This window comes from Vigna unguiculata, chromosome 8, assembly GCF_037176805.1.
Source record: "Vigna unguiculata cultivar grain cowpea cultivar isolate G323 ecotype 2 chromosome 8, ASM3717680v1, whole genome shotgun sequence".
Taxonomy (NCBI): Eukaryota; Viridiplantae; Streptophyta; class Magnoliopsida; order Fabales; family Fabaceae; genus Vigna; species Vigna unguiculata.
Genome location: NC_140799.1, coordinates 13,972,153 through 13,986,754, shown reverse-complemented (window position 1 = coordinate 13,986,754; position 14,602 = coordinate 13,972,153). Strand labels below are relative to the sequence as shown.

General features: G+C 38.3%; 1 protein-coding gene across 2 annotated transcripts; it reads left to right on the top strand.

Moving 5' to 3' along the window:
* The first annotated feature begins 1,902 nt into the window (after positions 1-1,902).
* On the top strand, positions 1,903-5,459 carry PGSIP2 (plant glycogenin-like starch initiation protein 2). Of its 2 annotated transcripts, none has more exons than XM_028085863.2 (4): positions 1,903-2,215; positions 2,600-2,803; positions 3,127-3,764; positions 4,214-5,459. In XM_028085863.2, the coding sequence occupies exons 1-4, from the start codon at positions 2,157-2,159 to the stop codon at positions 5,242-5,244; spliced, it is 1,932 nt and encodes a 643-aa protein (XP_027941664.1). In that variant the 5' UTR covers positions 1,903-2,156; the 3' UTR covers positions 5,245-5,459. The 2 variants fall into 2 exon arrangements, with proteins under 2 accessions (XP_027941664.1, XP_027941663.1); XM_028085862.2 differs by having other exon boundaries at positions 1,904-2,215; positions 2,600-2,809.
* Positions 5,460-14,602: the final 9,143 nt, after the last annotated feature.

The window sequence follows — 14,602 nt, the reverse complement described above, 5'->3', positions numbered from 1 at the left end:
AACCCTTGAACTCATATGATCAACATGCATATAGATTTTAAATCATTACTTTTTACGTGATTCAAAGATAAAAGACATAGATGAATTAAAACCTCAACAATAATAAAAAGAACAAAGAAATTAATTCATTCTAACCTCAAAATCCATAATGAAATTACAATGGAATCAACCCAAGAAGTTTAGAACTCCATGAATGCAAAATAAAGAGAGAAGAAAAGAGAGAAAGAAATTAGGTCCCCCTAAGGGTTCCTAAATTTCGAAGTGCCGAGCTTGTCTTCTACTTCTCCCTTGGTCTCTTTATATAGGAATTGGACTGGACTATTCTGTTGCTAAAATCTCTCAAATATCTTTTGAAATAAAGATAAATATAAATATTTAAAAATACTTGGAGAGATATAGACTATTTGACAAATATAATTGGTTGATAATATCAATATCTAATATAATTAAATTAATTAATTACTTAAAGATATATGATAAATTATCACCAATTAATATTTGTATTAATTTTCCAAATCAACCCTTTGCAATCTTCTCAAATTATCTTCTAAATAATCCAATATCTTCAAGATATATTTGTTTGTTGTGGATCTAAAAAGATTCAAGAAGATCTTGTCATATTTAAAAAGATTTGGTAGTTAATATCTTTTAATATTTTATGATATAATTAAATAAGATAATTATTTAAAAATATCAAATAAAATATCTAAAGATTATTTTTCCCAACTTATCTTCTATCATAAAGATAAAGAAAACCGCAAGGTCCAATTTTTTTGTTCCTCTCTTCTTGGTTTAGCCAAACTTCTTCACTTTTTCAAGTTTTTCTTGTCGTCTTCATGCAATGCTTGGCCTGAATTTTTGTGCTTTTGATAATTTCTTATTCTTGGATTTATCTTTAAGGTGTCATGAAACTTTAATCAATTTATTTCCACACCTCCATGAGCTCAACTTAGCTGTAGCTGCACTAACACACCTCAAAATATCCAAAGAACATTTATGCAACTAAAAAGCTATTTTTAACATGTTTTTGTATCTCATGCTCAATAATCCCAATAATAGAAAATCCCAATCAAATCAATCTTTAAGCACACAAATTCAATTAAATACCCAGAATTAAACATTAAGTGAGAGGGCAAAAATACGCACTCATCAGAGCCCCCGCATTCAATAGGTCTAAAAGGCCTGGGTTAGGGCCCAAGCCCACTCATGGCCCAAGCTAGAGCCCAAGTTAAGGCCCGACCCATGAGGTAATCAGACATCATTAATGCTCTATAAATACACGTGGACCCCAATAATTAAAGGTACGCATTCATTAATCACTAGTTTGACTCTCTAAGAGCTTTGACTTACTTGAGCTTCGGAGACTCTTCTGCAGGTAACTCCTCCTGGGTTCAAGCTGACATTTACCAACCGGAAAGAGACCAATTGAAGAGATAGCGGACTACATGGTAAGGTGACACTCGTGCCTAACTCATCTTATTTGTTCTCTGCAGGAACAGTTTCCAAATCCAAAATATGTTTGATAAACATGCACGTATTGACCAGCATCAATAAATATGTAGAACGTGGAATTTCTTTGGCATATCTTTACGTTTTCTAGTTTTATATAGTATTTAATTTTTACCAAGAGACTATAAATAGTTATACTTTAAATTTTATGTTTATGTTGACTTATTTTAAATTTTATTCCTTCTATTTTACAAAATTTGCAGCTCTAAAAATTAAAAAGTTGTAACATGCGAAAATTTGATACTTTCACAGTAACACAATGATTAAACATACCGATTCATACACAGATTAAAGAAAAAAAGTTAGCTATGTGATAATTGGTCGAATCAGCAACAGTGAAATGATCTCAAAAGATGATTATTTAAGTTGTTAAAAGGTTGAATGTAACAACAGAGTTATATATGTATGTATATATAGAGAGACTAGGTCTCTCTGTTTCTGCTTCATACAAACTCGTCAAACGCAGCATTTAAACCCTTCTGCGACATTTGTCGATTCCTCTTTCCTTCAATTCTGTTTCTTTGGCTTGATCTTCCTCCATTTGAATCCAATCATACTTCACTTCTTCTACTTCCAACTTTTCCTCTTCCCTCGCCATTTTCTCGTTCTGTTTCCGAATCTGATGCTTTCTTGAGCTGAATCGGAAAATGAGGGGACCGTCTCCGAACTTCGTGGAGCCGCGCCACCGCTCCTCCGCCTCCTTTAGGTTTTGCTCCGTACTTAATGCCTTACTAAATTTGCGTTTGTTTTTAATCTTCTTGCGTGAACTGCATTTTAGATGTCACATTTATTTTTAGCACTTGAGTTATAGAGAGTTTCGAAATCCTAGATATCTGCTTCAGTTTTTTTTTTCTTTTTGCTTTTATTTATTTCTACGAAGATAACGGAATCTATTGCCGGCGAACTGTATTTATTTTGTCGTAATTCAGAATTGGCGCGATATGTTCGTAGGATCTTGGTATCTCAGCAATGCAATAATGATGAGGGAAATTGAACCTCGGTCTTGATGATTTGTGTTGTGCTACTTGGACTGTTTCTCGTGTTTATTGGATGCTGAATTTTTGTTTATTTTGCTTTCTTGTCGGTGCAGTGAAGATACTGGCAAGAGAAGGTCTCAAAGAAATAAAGATTTCAAAGATGTTGAGAAGTTGTTGCATACTCCGTTCCAAGAGAAGAGTATAACATGCAGGCCAAATTGGAAATTAGTTTTGGTTGTTGTTATATTGGGAACCTTGGTTACCATTTTCCATCCTCCAGCTGTTTACAATACCGATCATTTGTCAAACTCTATCAGGTCGCGGTATGTCTTTTGTTTGTCTCCATGTTTTCACATTTTTTTTGCATCCTTATATTTCGATGGTTTTGTTTCTCAAATTTTGCTTTTCTAGAAAATAAAGCTTGCTTTTGGATTCTTCTACAGCACTGCAGTATATATTGGAAGGAGAATTCATTTACTGTTATGAATTTGAATCTGTCTATGTATAAGCATGTGTCGGTTCAAAGATTATGTCTTGTGTTCTTGAAATACTGTGGCAATTTATTTGTTCAAATCGTAAAGGGTGATTTATTCGGTTACATATTTCCTTTTCTTAACTCGTCTTTTTTTTTTTTTTTCAGGCCAACTTTTATAAACGGCTGGAGAGGAGGATTTGGTGGCATTGATTCACGTTATGCATCATTTCTCAATATTGAGTGGGACCAAATATCTAATGTTCTTGAAAATTTGAAGGATAAGGACACATATCAGGGTGTTGGCTTATTAAACTTCAATGACAGTGAGAATGACCACTGGAAGGAGCTGATACCAGAAGCAGAGCATGTAATCCTTAGTCTGGACTATGTTTCAAGTAATATTACTTGGGAAGTTCTGTATCCTGAATGGATAGATGAAGAAGAAGAATATGAGTTCCCTACTTGTCCAGCTCTACCTAGGATTCAGGTACCAGGAAAGCCCCGGCTTGATCTTATTGCTGTCAAGCTTCCCTGCCACAAGTCAGGACGCTGGTCTAGAGATGTAGCTCGTTTGCACTTGCAAATTGAAGCTGCAAGACTTGCTGCCTCTTCCAAAGGATATCATCCAGTCCGTGTGCTTTTGGTCACGGATTGCTTACCGATTCCAAATCTATTTACTTGCAAGGACCTTATACAGCATGAAGGGAGTGCCTGGCTTTATGAACCCAACCTGAATAGACTGAGGGATAAGCTGCAGCTACCAATTGGTTCATGTGAACTAGCAGTTCCTATGAAGGCTAAAGGTCAGGTTCAAATAAACTTGTTTCTTATGCTATGCTCTCATTTCGTCCTTGCTTTTCATTTGATCTCCTTATCCCTGGATCATGTTTCCATCTTGTTTTTTAAGCAACAATCAGTTTGAGTTTCAAAATTTTAGTGTACCACATTTTCCTTTATTGAAGACCAACATGGAAAATAAAAGGTTGGCCAAGGAGCATGATGTATGCACACTAAGTCCAAGATGTCACAACAGGTTTCCTTTGTAGTGTCACTGAAAGCATGAACTTTTAAATTAATTAAATCCTGTCCTCCTGTTGCATCAAAATAGGTTATTATACTTCTTTTATGATATAGTCCCGAAAGGCAATGTGGCTTCTGAAAGTATATTATTTATTCCGCTACCTTTGAAGTTTCTTGATCTATGAAATTAACTGGACACACTGATCAGAGGCTAACTATGTTCTTTTACCAGAAAATTTTTATTCAGAAAGGCCACAACGAGAAGCTTATGCAACCATCCTGCACTCTGCACACTTGTATGTTTGTGGAGCTATTACTGCTGCTCAGAGTATTCGAATGGCTGGTTCAACACGAGATCTTGTGATTCTTGTTGACGACACGATTACTGATTATCATAGAGGTGGCTTGGAGGCTGCCGGATGGAAGATTCATACAATCCAAAGAATCAGGAATCCAAAAGCAGAACCAGAGGCATACAACGAATGGAACTACAGCAAATTCCGCCTCTGGCAGCTAACAGATTATGATAAAATCATTTTCATTGATGCTGACCTTCTGATTCTTAGAAATATCGATTTCCTTTTTGAGATGCCTGAAATAACTGCCATAGGAAACAATGCTACGCTGTTCAACTCAGGTGTAATGGTGGTTGAACCATCGAATTGTACATTCCAACTGCTTATGGATCACATCAATGAGATTGTCTCGTACAATGGAGGGGACCAAGGGTATCTTAACGAAATCTTCACATGGTGGCACCGGATTCCAAAACATATGAACTTCTTGAAGCACTTCTGGGAAGGTGATGAGGAAGAGAAAAAAGTGATGAAAACCCGTCTCTTCGGAGCCGATCCACCAATCCTTTATGTCATCCATTATCTGGGTTATAAACCATGGCTTTGCTTTCGAGACTATGACTGCAACTGGAATGTGGACATTCTGCAGGAGTTTGCAAGTGATGTGGCTCATGCAAGATGGTGGAAGGTGCATGATGCCATGCCAGAAAACTTGCGTAAGTACTGTTTGCTTAGGTCCAAGCAGAAGGCTTCATTAGAGTGGGATCGAAGACAAGCAGAAAAGGGAAACTACAGTGATGGTCACTGGAAAATCAAGATAGAAGATCTAAGATTGAAAACGTGCTTTGAGGATTTCTGTTTTTGGGAGAGCATGTTATGGCATTGGGGTGAAAAGAATTGGACAGATAATTCTACTGCTAACAATTCGCCACCTGTTGTCCAAACCAAATCTCTCTCGTCTTTATGAATGTACTTTTCCTCGTAGTTCATACCTCCATATATTTACTGTAGATTCTACATGTTTGCAAAATCTGTTTCTCCCATTACCTCGTCTAGAAGCAAGTGATGGCATAATGCTATTTTTGGTCCCAGAGTATGGTTTATAGGTCAAAGGATTATACGTTGAAAGCGCATCCTAGTTACTCTTATATTCAAAGTAAATGACTTTAGTATTTCATTAAATATCTTCTCCTGCCGCCGTTTTCGCTGTGTTTTCTATCTTTTCATGCTGTAACTTCGCGTCACTAATTATAGACATCAACTGTTACCTTAAAACACGGCATGAATGATGAATTCAATATTGTTTCTAATCTACTTTTTTTTATCCATTATCCTTTCTGAACTGATTTATTTCTTTGTCAAATTCCTCTGAATTATGAACTGATTTATTTCTTTGTCAAATTGTTCTGAATTATTTAAGAATGAACGCTAAAAGTAGAGGTGTTAAAATATATTTATTTTCTTTTAATCCTGAGACATTTATTTCTTGAGATTTTATTTTCCTCACGATCAAAAGTACCACTTACGCTCTTGCATGGAGATCACTATCTTGCATTTCCATCACTAAAGAATATATATATATATATATATATATATATATATATATATATATATATATATATATATATAAAATTATGCCTCTTACCATGAATTATCTTGTGCATATTGAAGTTGTTGCGCGCGTTGGGCTAATTTAATTATGATTAATGTTATTCACTTTTATACATTACTACTAGTCCATAATTAGTGTAGAATAAATCAAACAATTTAGCGGGAGATTAACCACGTGTGACTTGGATATATTATAATTCAATTTAGATATTATATTTTCAAATTATTTTCCGCTTTGTGTTTGTTTTCATTGATTCATTGTACACGCGGAGGAAAAGACGAGTGATGTGTGTGTTTGTTTCTAGCGATTTGTACTAATTTGGGGAAGAGGATTTCCAAGAGAGGATGAAAGATGGATCCGCACAAGGGTGAGAAGATTTGAGGAGAAATACATAGATTTTTATGAAAATGTCCATTGTCTTTTTTCATTTGACTATGTTGATGAAAATCAATTATGGATGATGCGAGAATCGATTATGGGCTTGCAGGAGAATGCCTAGTGTATTTGATTTCACGTCAATTGGATGTATAATTGTTTTTTCAACATAAAATCATGTTTTATTTGGTTTTAAAATTGATTCTGAACTAAAAAATTCACATTGAAAGAGAAGCTAATATTATCCACTTCTCTGTCCAATAATCAATTCTTTCGAAATTAATTTTTCACGCCCTCCCAAATACACTCGTTATTAAATTGTTTTGGGATGATGTCTCTAAATCGATTCTCCTCCCTCCCTCTGCATTTGCTTGGTTTTAGGTCCAGGTGCATATGTGTAGGTCATTGTTTTAGGTTTTAATTATAATAATAAAAAAAAAATAATTATAATAATAATAATAATATTTTTGTAGTTTTAAATAACATCTTCAATTTCATTTTAACTTAGTTTCCACTATTTAATTTAAATTTTTATCACGTTTATCCTCCAAGATAAAATGGTAGTCATATAATTTTATTAACTAAAACATCTTTTTTAATATATTATAGATATCACGTCATATTCAAACTTTCATCACAAATCCACTCAAATCATACCATCTTTTTCTTAATTCAAACAACACCACATCCACCTCTTTCTCCTTTTAAATCCACTCCCCAAAATTCATCTTCAAATTTGAACACACCTTTAAAAATGAATATGTAGGAGTGGATTTGAGAGGAAAGAGGGGGTGAAAATAAGGTTGTTTGGATTACGGGAAATATGAAAAGAAATTAACAAAGATAAGAGAAAACTTTATGAAAGCTAGTGAATGATGTGAAAGATTTGATAGATTAAAAAGATATTTTAATTGATAAAATTGGATAATTACCATTTTAGCAGCTTATGACGCCATTGCTCATATGTCATCCTAGGCTGGTTATTTCTTTTAGTGTCTTAGGTTATCGGTTTAGGTCGGTTAGGCTTAGGTCAGCCTAGGCCGGTTACCTGAATTACTTCGTGTGTAGATATGGTGATCATTTATTATTATTATTTGGTTGAATTGGCTAGGTGTGGTACACCAGTCCCCCAGCCTTTGTCGATATAAGTGTGTCGGTGAAGGATGATATGTGCTGATGTGCTGGTGAGGCCGGCTAGGTGTGGTACACCAGTCCCCCAGCCTTTAAGTGTGATGAACAGTGTTAAGGCTAAAGACGGGAAAAGGTTTAGCAGGTGAAGGGGTGTCAGAGGTCTAATCAAAAAAAAGGTTTTTGCGTCGTCGTTCCTGATACTCATGGCCTTTGGTGTGCCTTGTGTCGATTGGTATGGGTTGTGATTTTTGGCGGGAAGAAGTTGTATCGTTTGGAATTCACACATGAGAAAGGAGAGCCATTGGATGGAGTGGGCCTTGATCTTGGCCCTTAGATCAAGCTAGGAGAAGGAGACAAGATCACGCCCCTTGGATCTTGGCTTGAAGAACAAGAAGGATTCTTAGCCTTTAGATGTGATGACCAACCTTAGTCAAACCATGAAGCAAAGGAGCCTCCTTGTCTTGATAATCTTGGCCATGTATGAAGAGAATTGGGCCGAGCCTAATTTTAACCCATCCTATGTTCCTTTCATGTCTTATGTATTATTGGAAAGCAAAGCCCAAACAATGGCCCAATTTAAATCTACACTACTAGATTTACATGCACTTCTTCAAGTCTTTGTGATCTCTTTGGCCCATGTAAAGAATGTGAGAAGCCCATTGATTTTGTGATCATCTAATGAGAGGCCCTTTTGAATCTTTTTCATCATTGATCTTGTAATTGGGCCTTTTAATGGGCTTAGGCTTGGCCTTGGGCTTGAAGGTGTAATTGGGCTTGGTGGGGTCACATCAGAAACTTAAACGAATTAATGTAAAATTGAGGGTGTTTGACCCAGGTCGCTTACTTGTGGTAAGGGTGGGGAACTTAAACGAATTAATATAAAGTTGAGGGTGTTCGTCCCAAGCCGCTTACTTGTGGTAAGGGTGGGGAACTTAAACGAATTCAAGAAGTGAAGTGAAGAATAGTCGTAAAGTTGGGAACCCTTTGTTTATTTATTGAATTTGGGGTGCCTTGTTAAAACCTCCCCGGCCAAAACCCTCCTTAAGGAAAAAAGACTAGGTGAGGAAAAAGAGTACACCCAGGGTTACAAGTGTTTGATACAAAGCATGTCTTTAACTAAAGTAGAACTTTAGATGGGATACATTCCATGTGTTAGGTATTTCTTCCCCAGATAGCTATTCAAGCCGATATGCTCCTCCCTAGCGTCTTCACGTATTCGGTATGGGCCGTCCCAATTTGCAGAGAACTTGGCATCCTTCTTTCTTGCACTGCTGGCCATTCTCCAAACTAAATCCCTTTTTGCAAATGATCTTGGGCATAGTTTGGCGTTATATTTCGTGGCGACTCTTTGCTTGGCAGCTAAGTTGCGTATTTGAACTTTTTCTCTTAGCTCGGATAGGAGGTCGAGGTGGGTGGCCATGTTTTGATGATTGTAGGTTGAGTCATATAGTTCTCGACGCAGGGATGGTTCACCAATTTCAACGGGTATCATGGCATCTGCACCGTATACTAGGCTGAATGGAGACTCGTTTGTTGCTGATTGAGGGGTGCACTTGTAGGCCCACATCACTTCTACTAGTTCTTTTGGCCATCGGCCTTTGGCGCTGTCCAACCGCTTGCGTAGCTCTACTAGGATAACTTGGTTTGCCGCCTCGGCTTGTCCGTTGGTCTGTGGGTGTTCAACAGAGCTGGTTATGTGTTTGATGCCTAGACCGGTGTAGAATTTGGCGAGTTCCTTATCTATAAATTGTCGGTGATAATGGTATGTGGGACACCATATCGGCATATAATATCCTTCCAAACAAATTGTTGGACTTGCTGGGCTGTGATGGTGGTTAGGGGTTTGACCTCTATCCACTTGGTAAAGTAATCGACGGCTACTATCAAGAACTTTACTTGACCTTTGTCGGGGGAGAAGGGGCCGAGGATGTCTATCCCCCACTTTGCGAAGGGCCACGGGGATAGTATAGAATGAAGTTGTTCTTATTTCTGGTGAATGAGGTTGCCATGTTTTTGGCATGATTTGCATTTTTTGACAAAGTCTTGGCAATCTGCTTCCATAGTCGGCCAGAAGTAACCAGCGCGAAGGATTCTGGTAGCCATGGTGCGTGCACCGGAATGGTAGCCACATATGCCTTCGTGTAATTCCTTAATGATGTACTGGGCTTGCTCTGCAGTGACGCATTTGAGAAGTAGTTGGCCATATCCACGTTTGTACAAATCATCGCCTATCATGGTATATCTGGTGGCTTTAGTTATCCAAGTTCTGTCAGCATTTGGTGGGGGGTTACCGGTTTGGAGATACTGGATGTAAGGAGTGGTCCAATTGTCGGCTTGGGATTGGGTTAGGTTATGGAAAGTATTTGTGATGGAAGGAGCGGATAGCGTCTGTTGTAAGAGGGATCGGTGGCGGCTTTTTAACTTGGTGCTGGCTAGTTTGGATAAGATGTCGGCCCTGATGTTTTCGGACCTAGGAATGTGTTGGATGCGGACTTGGTCGAAGGCGGATTGGATGACTGTTCGGACTAGATGGTAATATTGTAAAAGGGTGGGGTCCTTGATCTGGAACTCGTCATTTAGATGGCCTATAGTGAGCTTGGAATCAGTTTTGCATGTTAAGGATTTGACGCCAACCTTGCGGGCCAGGGATAGGCCAGCGAGGATGGCCTCGTACTCGGCTTGGTTGTTGGATGTCTTGAAGGCGGAGTGGAGGGATTTCTCAATGAGGATATCGTTGGGGCCTTCCAACATGATGCCAGCACCTGCCCCTTTCAGATTTGAACAACCATCCACGTAAAGTGTCCACTGGTCTTCCGTGGGTGTTTGTTGGAGGTCGTTGACAAAGTCTAGGAGGCATTGGGCCTTGATGGGATCTTGGGACATTGAGGGGGGCGTATCTGGTGAAGCGGGGTTGTCGGGGTTCTCGTGGTCTCGGATCAGGACGAGAGGGTTGTGGGGTAGGGTTGGCAGTGGTGGGTGCGTAATCGTTGCAGAATTTAGTATGGAGGGTTTGCATTTCTTCCATGCGAACGTAGTTGGCGGGACGCAACTTCAACTCGTGCACAGAGGCAGGTGCATTAAGGTAGACGTTGTTGGCGAAGGGGTCGAGTTGAAGGGTAAGGGCCATGCACTGGAGAATCATTTCTTGGTTGAGGTGTGGGGTGCGAAAGGCAGCCTTGCTGAAGCGGTCGATGAATGCCCAGAGTGTCTCACCTTGTTCTTGCTTGATGCCGAGGAGGGAGATTGTAGTAGTTTGATGTGGGCGGCTGCCAGCAAAATGGGTTGTAAACATGTGTGAGAGGGTGTCGAAGCTGTCAATGGAGTAAGGTGGGAGGGTCGTGAACCATTCAAGAGTGCGGCCTTTGAGGGTGGTGGGAAAGGCTTTGCAGAAGACGGTGTCTTGGGAGGTGTACAGGGCGACGTGAGTGATGTAGACTTTAAGGTGTTCGTCGGGATCGGTTTCACCAGTGTAACGCTCCAGTGTGAAGGGTTCCCACTGGGTGGGGAGGGGGGTGTTAGCGATGAAGTCGGTGAAAGGGTGACGACGTCTGGGTTGGTGGGATGGGAGTGGGTGGGGGGGATGGGATGGTGGACAAGGGTGGGAAGGGTGGAGGTGAAGTTGTGAGGGGTGATGTGGGTTGTAGGGAGGTAGTGAGGGTTATAAGGTGGGATCTGAGTAGTATGTAGGGTGGTGGGCATGTTGTAGGGAACCTGAGTGGTGGGGAGGCTAGCGGTGGGAGCCGCAGTGTGCCTTGGGAGGGTGGAGGGAAAGTGAGTGGGGTGGGCTGAGAGGATGGGAGTTTTTTGGGTGGTGGTGAAGGTGTGTGGGGAAGGATTGTACTCGATTTCCTCTTCAGTAGGCAGGAAAGCCGAGGACCCTGCAGCTTCAGATGATTCCTTGGTTTTTCCCTTTTGAGTGGGATCGACTTCGATCTTTCGCCTAAGGCGAGAGTTTTCCTATCGCAGTGCCTCTATCTCGTCAGCGCTGCGCTTCTTCAGATCAGCCAGCTCCTGTTGCATCTTGGCTTGACCGTTTAGGATGGCGGTCAGATCTGGAGTGATGTTAGCGGGTCCTGAGGGACCAGCTTCGACCTGCTTGTTAACTCCTGCTCTGCTACGGGTAGACACCATCTTCGGAGAAAGTGGGTAGTAAAGTGTTGTCTCGTGCCCCACAATGGGCGCCAATTGTTCTTACAGAGAACAAATAAGATACATTAGGCACAAGTGTCACCTTACCCATATAGTCTGCTATCTCCTCAGTTGGCCTCTGCCCGGTTGGTACATGTTTGCTTGGACTCGGGAGGGGTTACCTGCAGAAGGGACTCCGAAGCTTAAGTCAGCGAAGGCTCTCTAGAAAGTCAAATCAGGTGATTAATGGAGTAATGAATGCGTACCTTTAATTCGTGGGGTCCATGTATATTTATAGATTATTGATTATGTTTGACCATTCCATGGGCTGGGCCCTGGTTTGGGCCATAGGTGGGCCTGGGCCTTAACCCAAGCCCTTAGTCTTGACTATATTGGGCTTACTGGATTTTAGGAGTGCTTTGATTTCGTCAAGTTTCTTAGAGTGGTCGGTGTAAGCCGATTACCCCTTTAGCGGCTTATGCCGCCATTGCTCATATGTCGTCCTAGGCTGGTTATTTCTTTTCGCGTCTGATAACGATGTCGTTGACGCGATCAAATTAATACTACTTATCTATAACAACTTCAGTATTATTAAGAAAGTAGTCAACAAAATAGAAAGGGTAAAGTAACCCAAAGTCGTCTCCCAACGAACACGGAATTGATTTTTAACAAGTTAGTTCTTATAAAATCTATACAAAACGGTTAGTCAAATAAAATAAAATAAAAACTATAGGGGATTAAGATAAACAAAGATAGAAATAAAATTTAAAAGATAAAAAAAATTAAAAACAATAGTAAAGAAAATAGATTGATTCCATTGCTTTTTCAAAATAGATTCATCATCGGTTATCTAAAGATTATTGCTCAATTAATTATTGTTATAGTTTTTCAAATTAGTCAATGTAAAGTCTCAATTAATTTGTTGGCGTTCTCACTTTTAACCAAAGTACAATCTCAATTAAAAGTGAGAACTTTTAGATTATCCATAGTAAATTCAACCAAAGTACAGTCTCAATCAAATTTACTATGCCTAATCATGTCTAGTCTTTTATCTCCTCACCAAATAAAAAGCTTAATTAATCAAAGTAAAGTCTCAATTAATTGTAGTTAGAGTAAATACCTTTAACCAAAGTAAAGTCTCAATTATTGGTAAAAACTCATTTCATCATATGAAAGTTTCTAAATAAAATCAAAGTAAAGTCTTAATTAAATTTAAAAACCCTTGAACTCATATGATCAACATGCATATAGATTTAAAATCATTACTTTTTACGTGATTCAAAGATAAAAGACATAGATGAATTAAAACCTCAACAATAATAAAAAGAACAAAGAAATTAATTCATTCTAACCTCAGAATCCATAATAAAATTACAATGGAATCAACCCAAAAAGTTTAGCAATCCATGGAATACAAAATAAAAAGAAGAATAGAGAAAAGAAAAGAGAGAGTAATCACTCTATTAATTGAGCAATAATCTTTAGATAACCGATGATGAATCTATTTTGAAAAAGCAATGGAATCAATCTATCTTCTTTATTATTGTTTTTATTTCTTTTTATCTTTTAATTTTTATTTCTATCTTTGTTTATCTTAATCCCCTATATTTTTTATCTTATTTGACTAACTCTTGTATAGTTTTATAAGAACTAATTTGTTAAAAATCAATTCCGTGTTCGTTGGGAGACGACTTTGGGTTACTTTACCCTTTCTATTCTATTGACTACTATCTTAGCAATACTGAAGTTGCTATAGTTTAGTAGTATTAATTTGATCGCGTCAACGACAGCGTTACCGGTTTAGGCCGGTTAGGCTTAGGTCAGCCTAGGCCGGTTAGGCTTAGGTCAGCCTAGAAAAAAGCAATTTAGCCATTGATATTAGCCACTGAAACAATTTAGTCGCAAATTATGACTGAAATAGCCATCGAATCATAGTAGTCGCAAAGTAGCCATCGATTTAGCGACTCAATCAATGTACTATAGCGACTGAAATAGTGACCGAACTTTTTAGTCTCTAAATATTATGTTTTAGTCACCGATTTAATGACCAAAATAAATCTTATTTTGTAAAATATATTTGATATAGTAATTAGCCACCGAATACTTTCGGTTGCTAAAACATTATTTAATATATAATGTTTTAGCCACCGATTTAGGGACCAAAATAAATCTTATTTGTAAAATGTATTTAATATTGTAATTAGCCATCAAATATTTTCGCTCGCTGAAACATTATTGAATATCTAATGTTTTAGCCATTGATTTAGGAGCCGAAATAAATTTAGTTTGTAAAATATATTTAATATGGTAATTAGCCACCAAATATTTTCAATCATTAAAATATTATTTAAGATGTAATGTTTTAGCCACTGATTCAGCAACCGATATAAATATTATTTTATAAAATATATTTAATATGGTATTTAGCCACCGAATAATTTTGGTTGCTAAACCATACACATATTTTTTTCATAAAATTATTTAGTTAGATTAAACTAACATGATAAAAGTTTTAAATTTGTTCTACTCATAAGTTTGTTTTCCTCCCACCATCACCACCACCACAAGCAACAAAATCACTACCAGCACAACCACAAGCACTACCATTAGAACCACTACCACAAACAACATCACCACCACTACTACCATCACCACCTCCACCACTACCACCACAATCAAGCACCACATCTACCACCACCACCACCACCACCACAACCACCACCAACACCACATCCACCACCACCACCACCACCTCCACCTCCACTACCACCATAACCAACATTACCATCACCACCACCACAACCACCACCTTCATCACCACCACCACCACCACCACCATCATTGCCACCACCACCTTCATCACGAACATCATCATCACCACCACCACCACTACCACCACACCAATTAGGAGAAATTGACAATTAGGTGAATGTCAACACCTAATTTTGTTCGGGTAATACCTTTTTTTTTTCTTATCTTATTTTACTTTTATTTTGATTTGTCATTTCATCTTATTTTGCTTTTATTTTATTTTTATTTTATTTTATTCTTATTCTTATTTTATTTTTGTTTTTAAATT

Excerpts from the sequence above, each read along its gene's own strand:
- PGSIP2 (XM_028085862.2), top strand. The coding sequence starts at position 2,157 with ATGAGGGGACCGTCTCCGAACTTCGTGGAGCCGCGCCACCGCTCCTCC. Across the intron at positions 2,216-2,599 it reads CGCTCCTCCGCCTCCTTTAG|TGAAGATACTGGCAAGAGAA; the intron begins GTTTTGCTCCGT and ends TTGTCGGTGCAG. Across the intron at positions 3,765-4,213 it reads AGTTCCTATGAAGGCTAAAG|AAAATTTTTATTCAGAAAGG; the intron begins GTCAGGTTCAAA and ends TTCTTTTACCAG.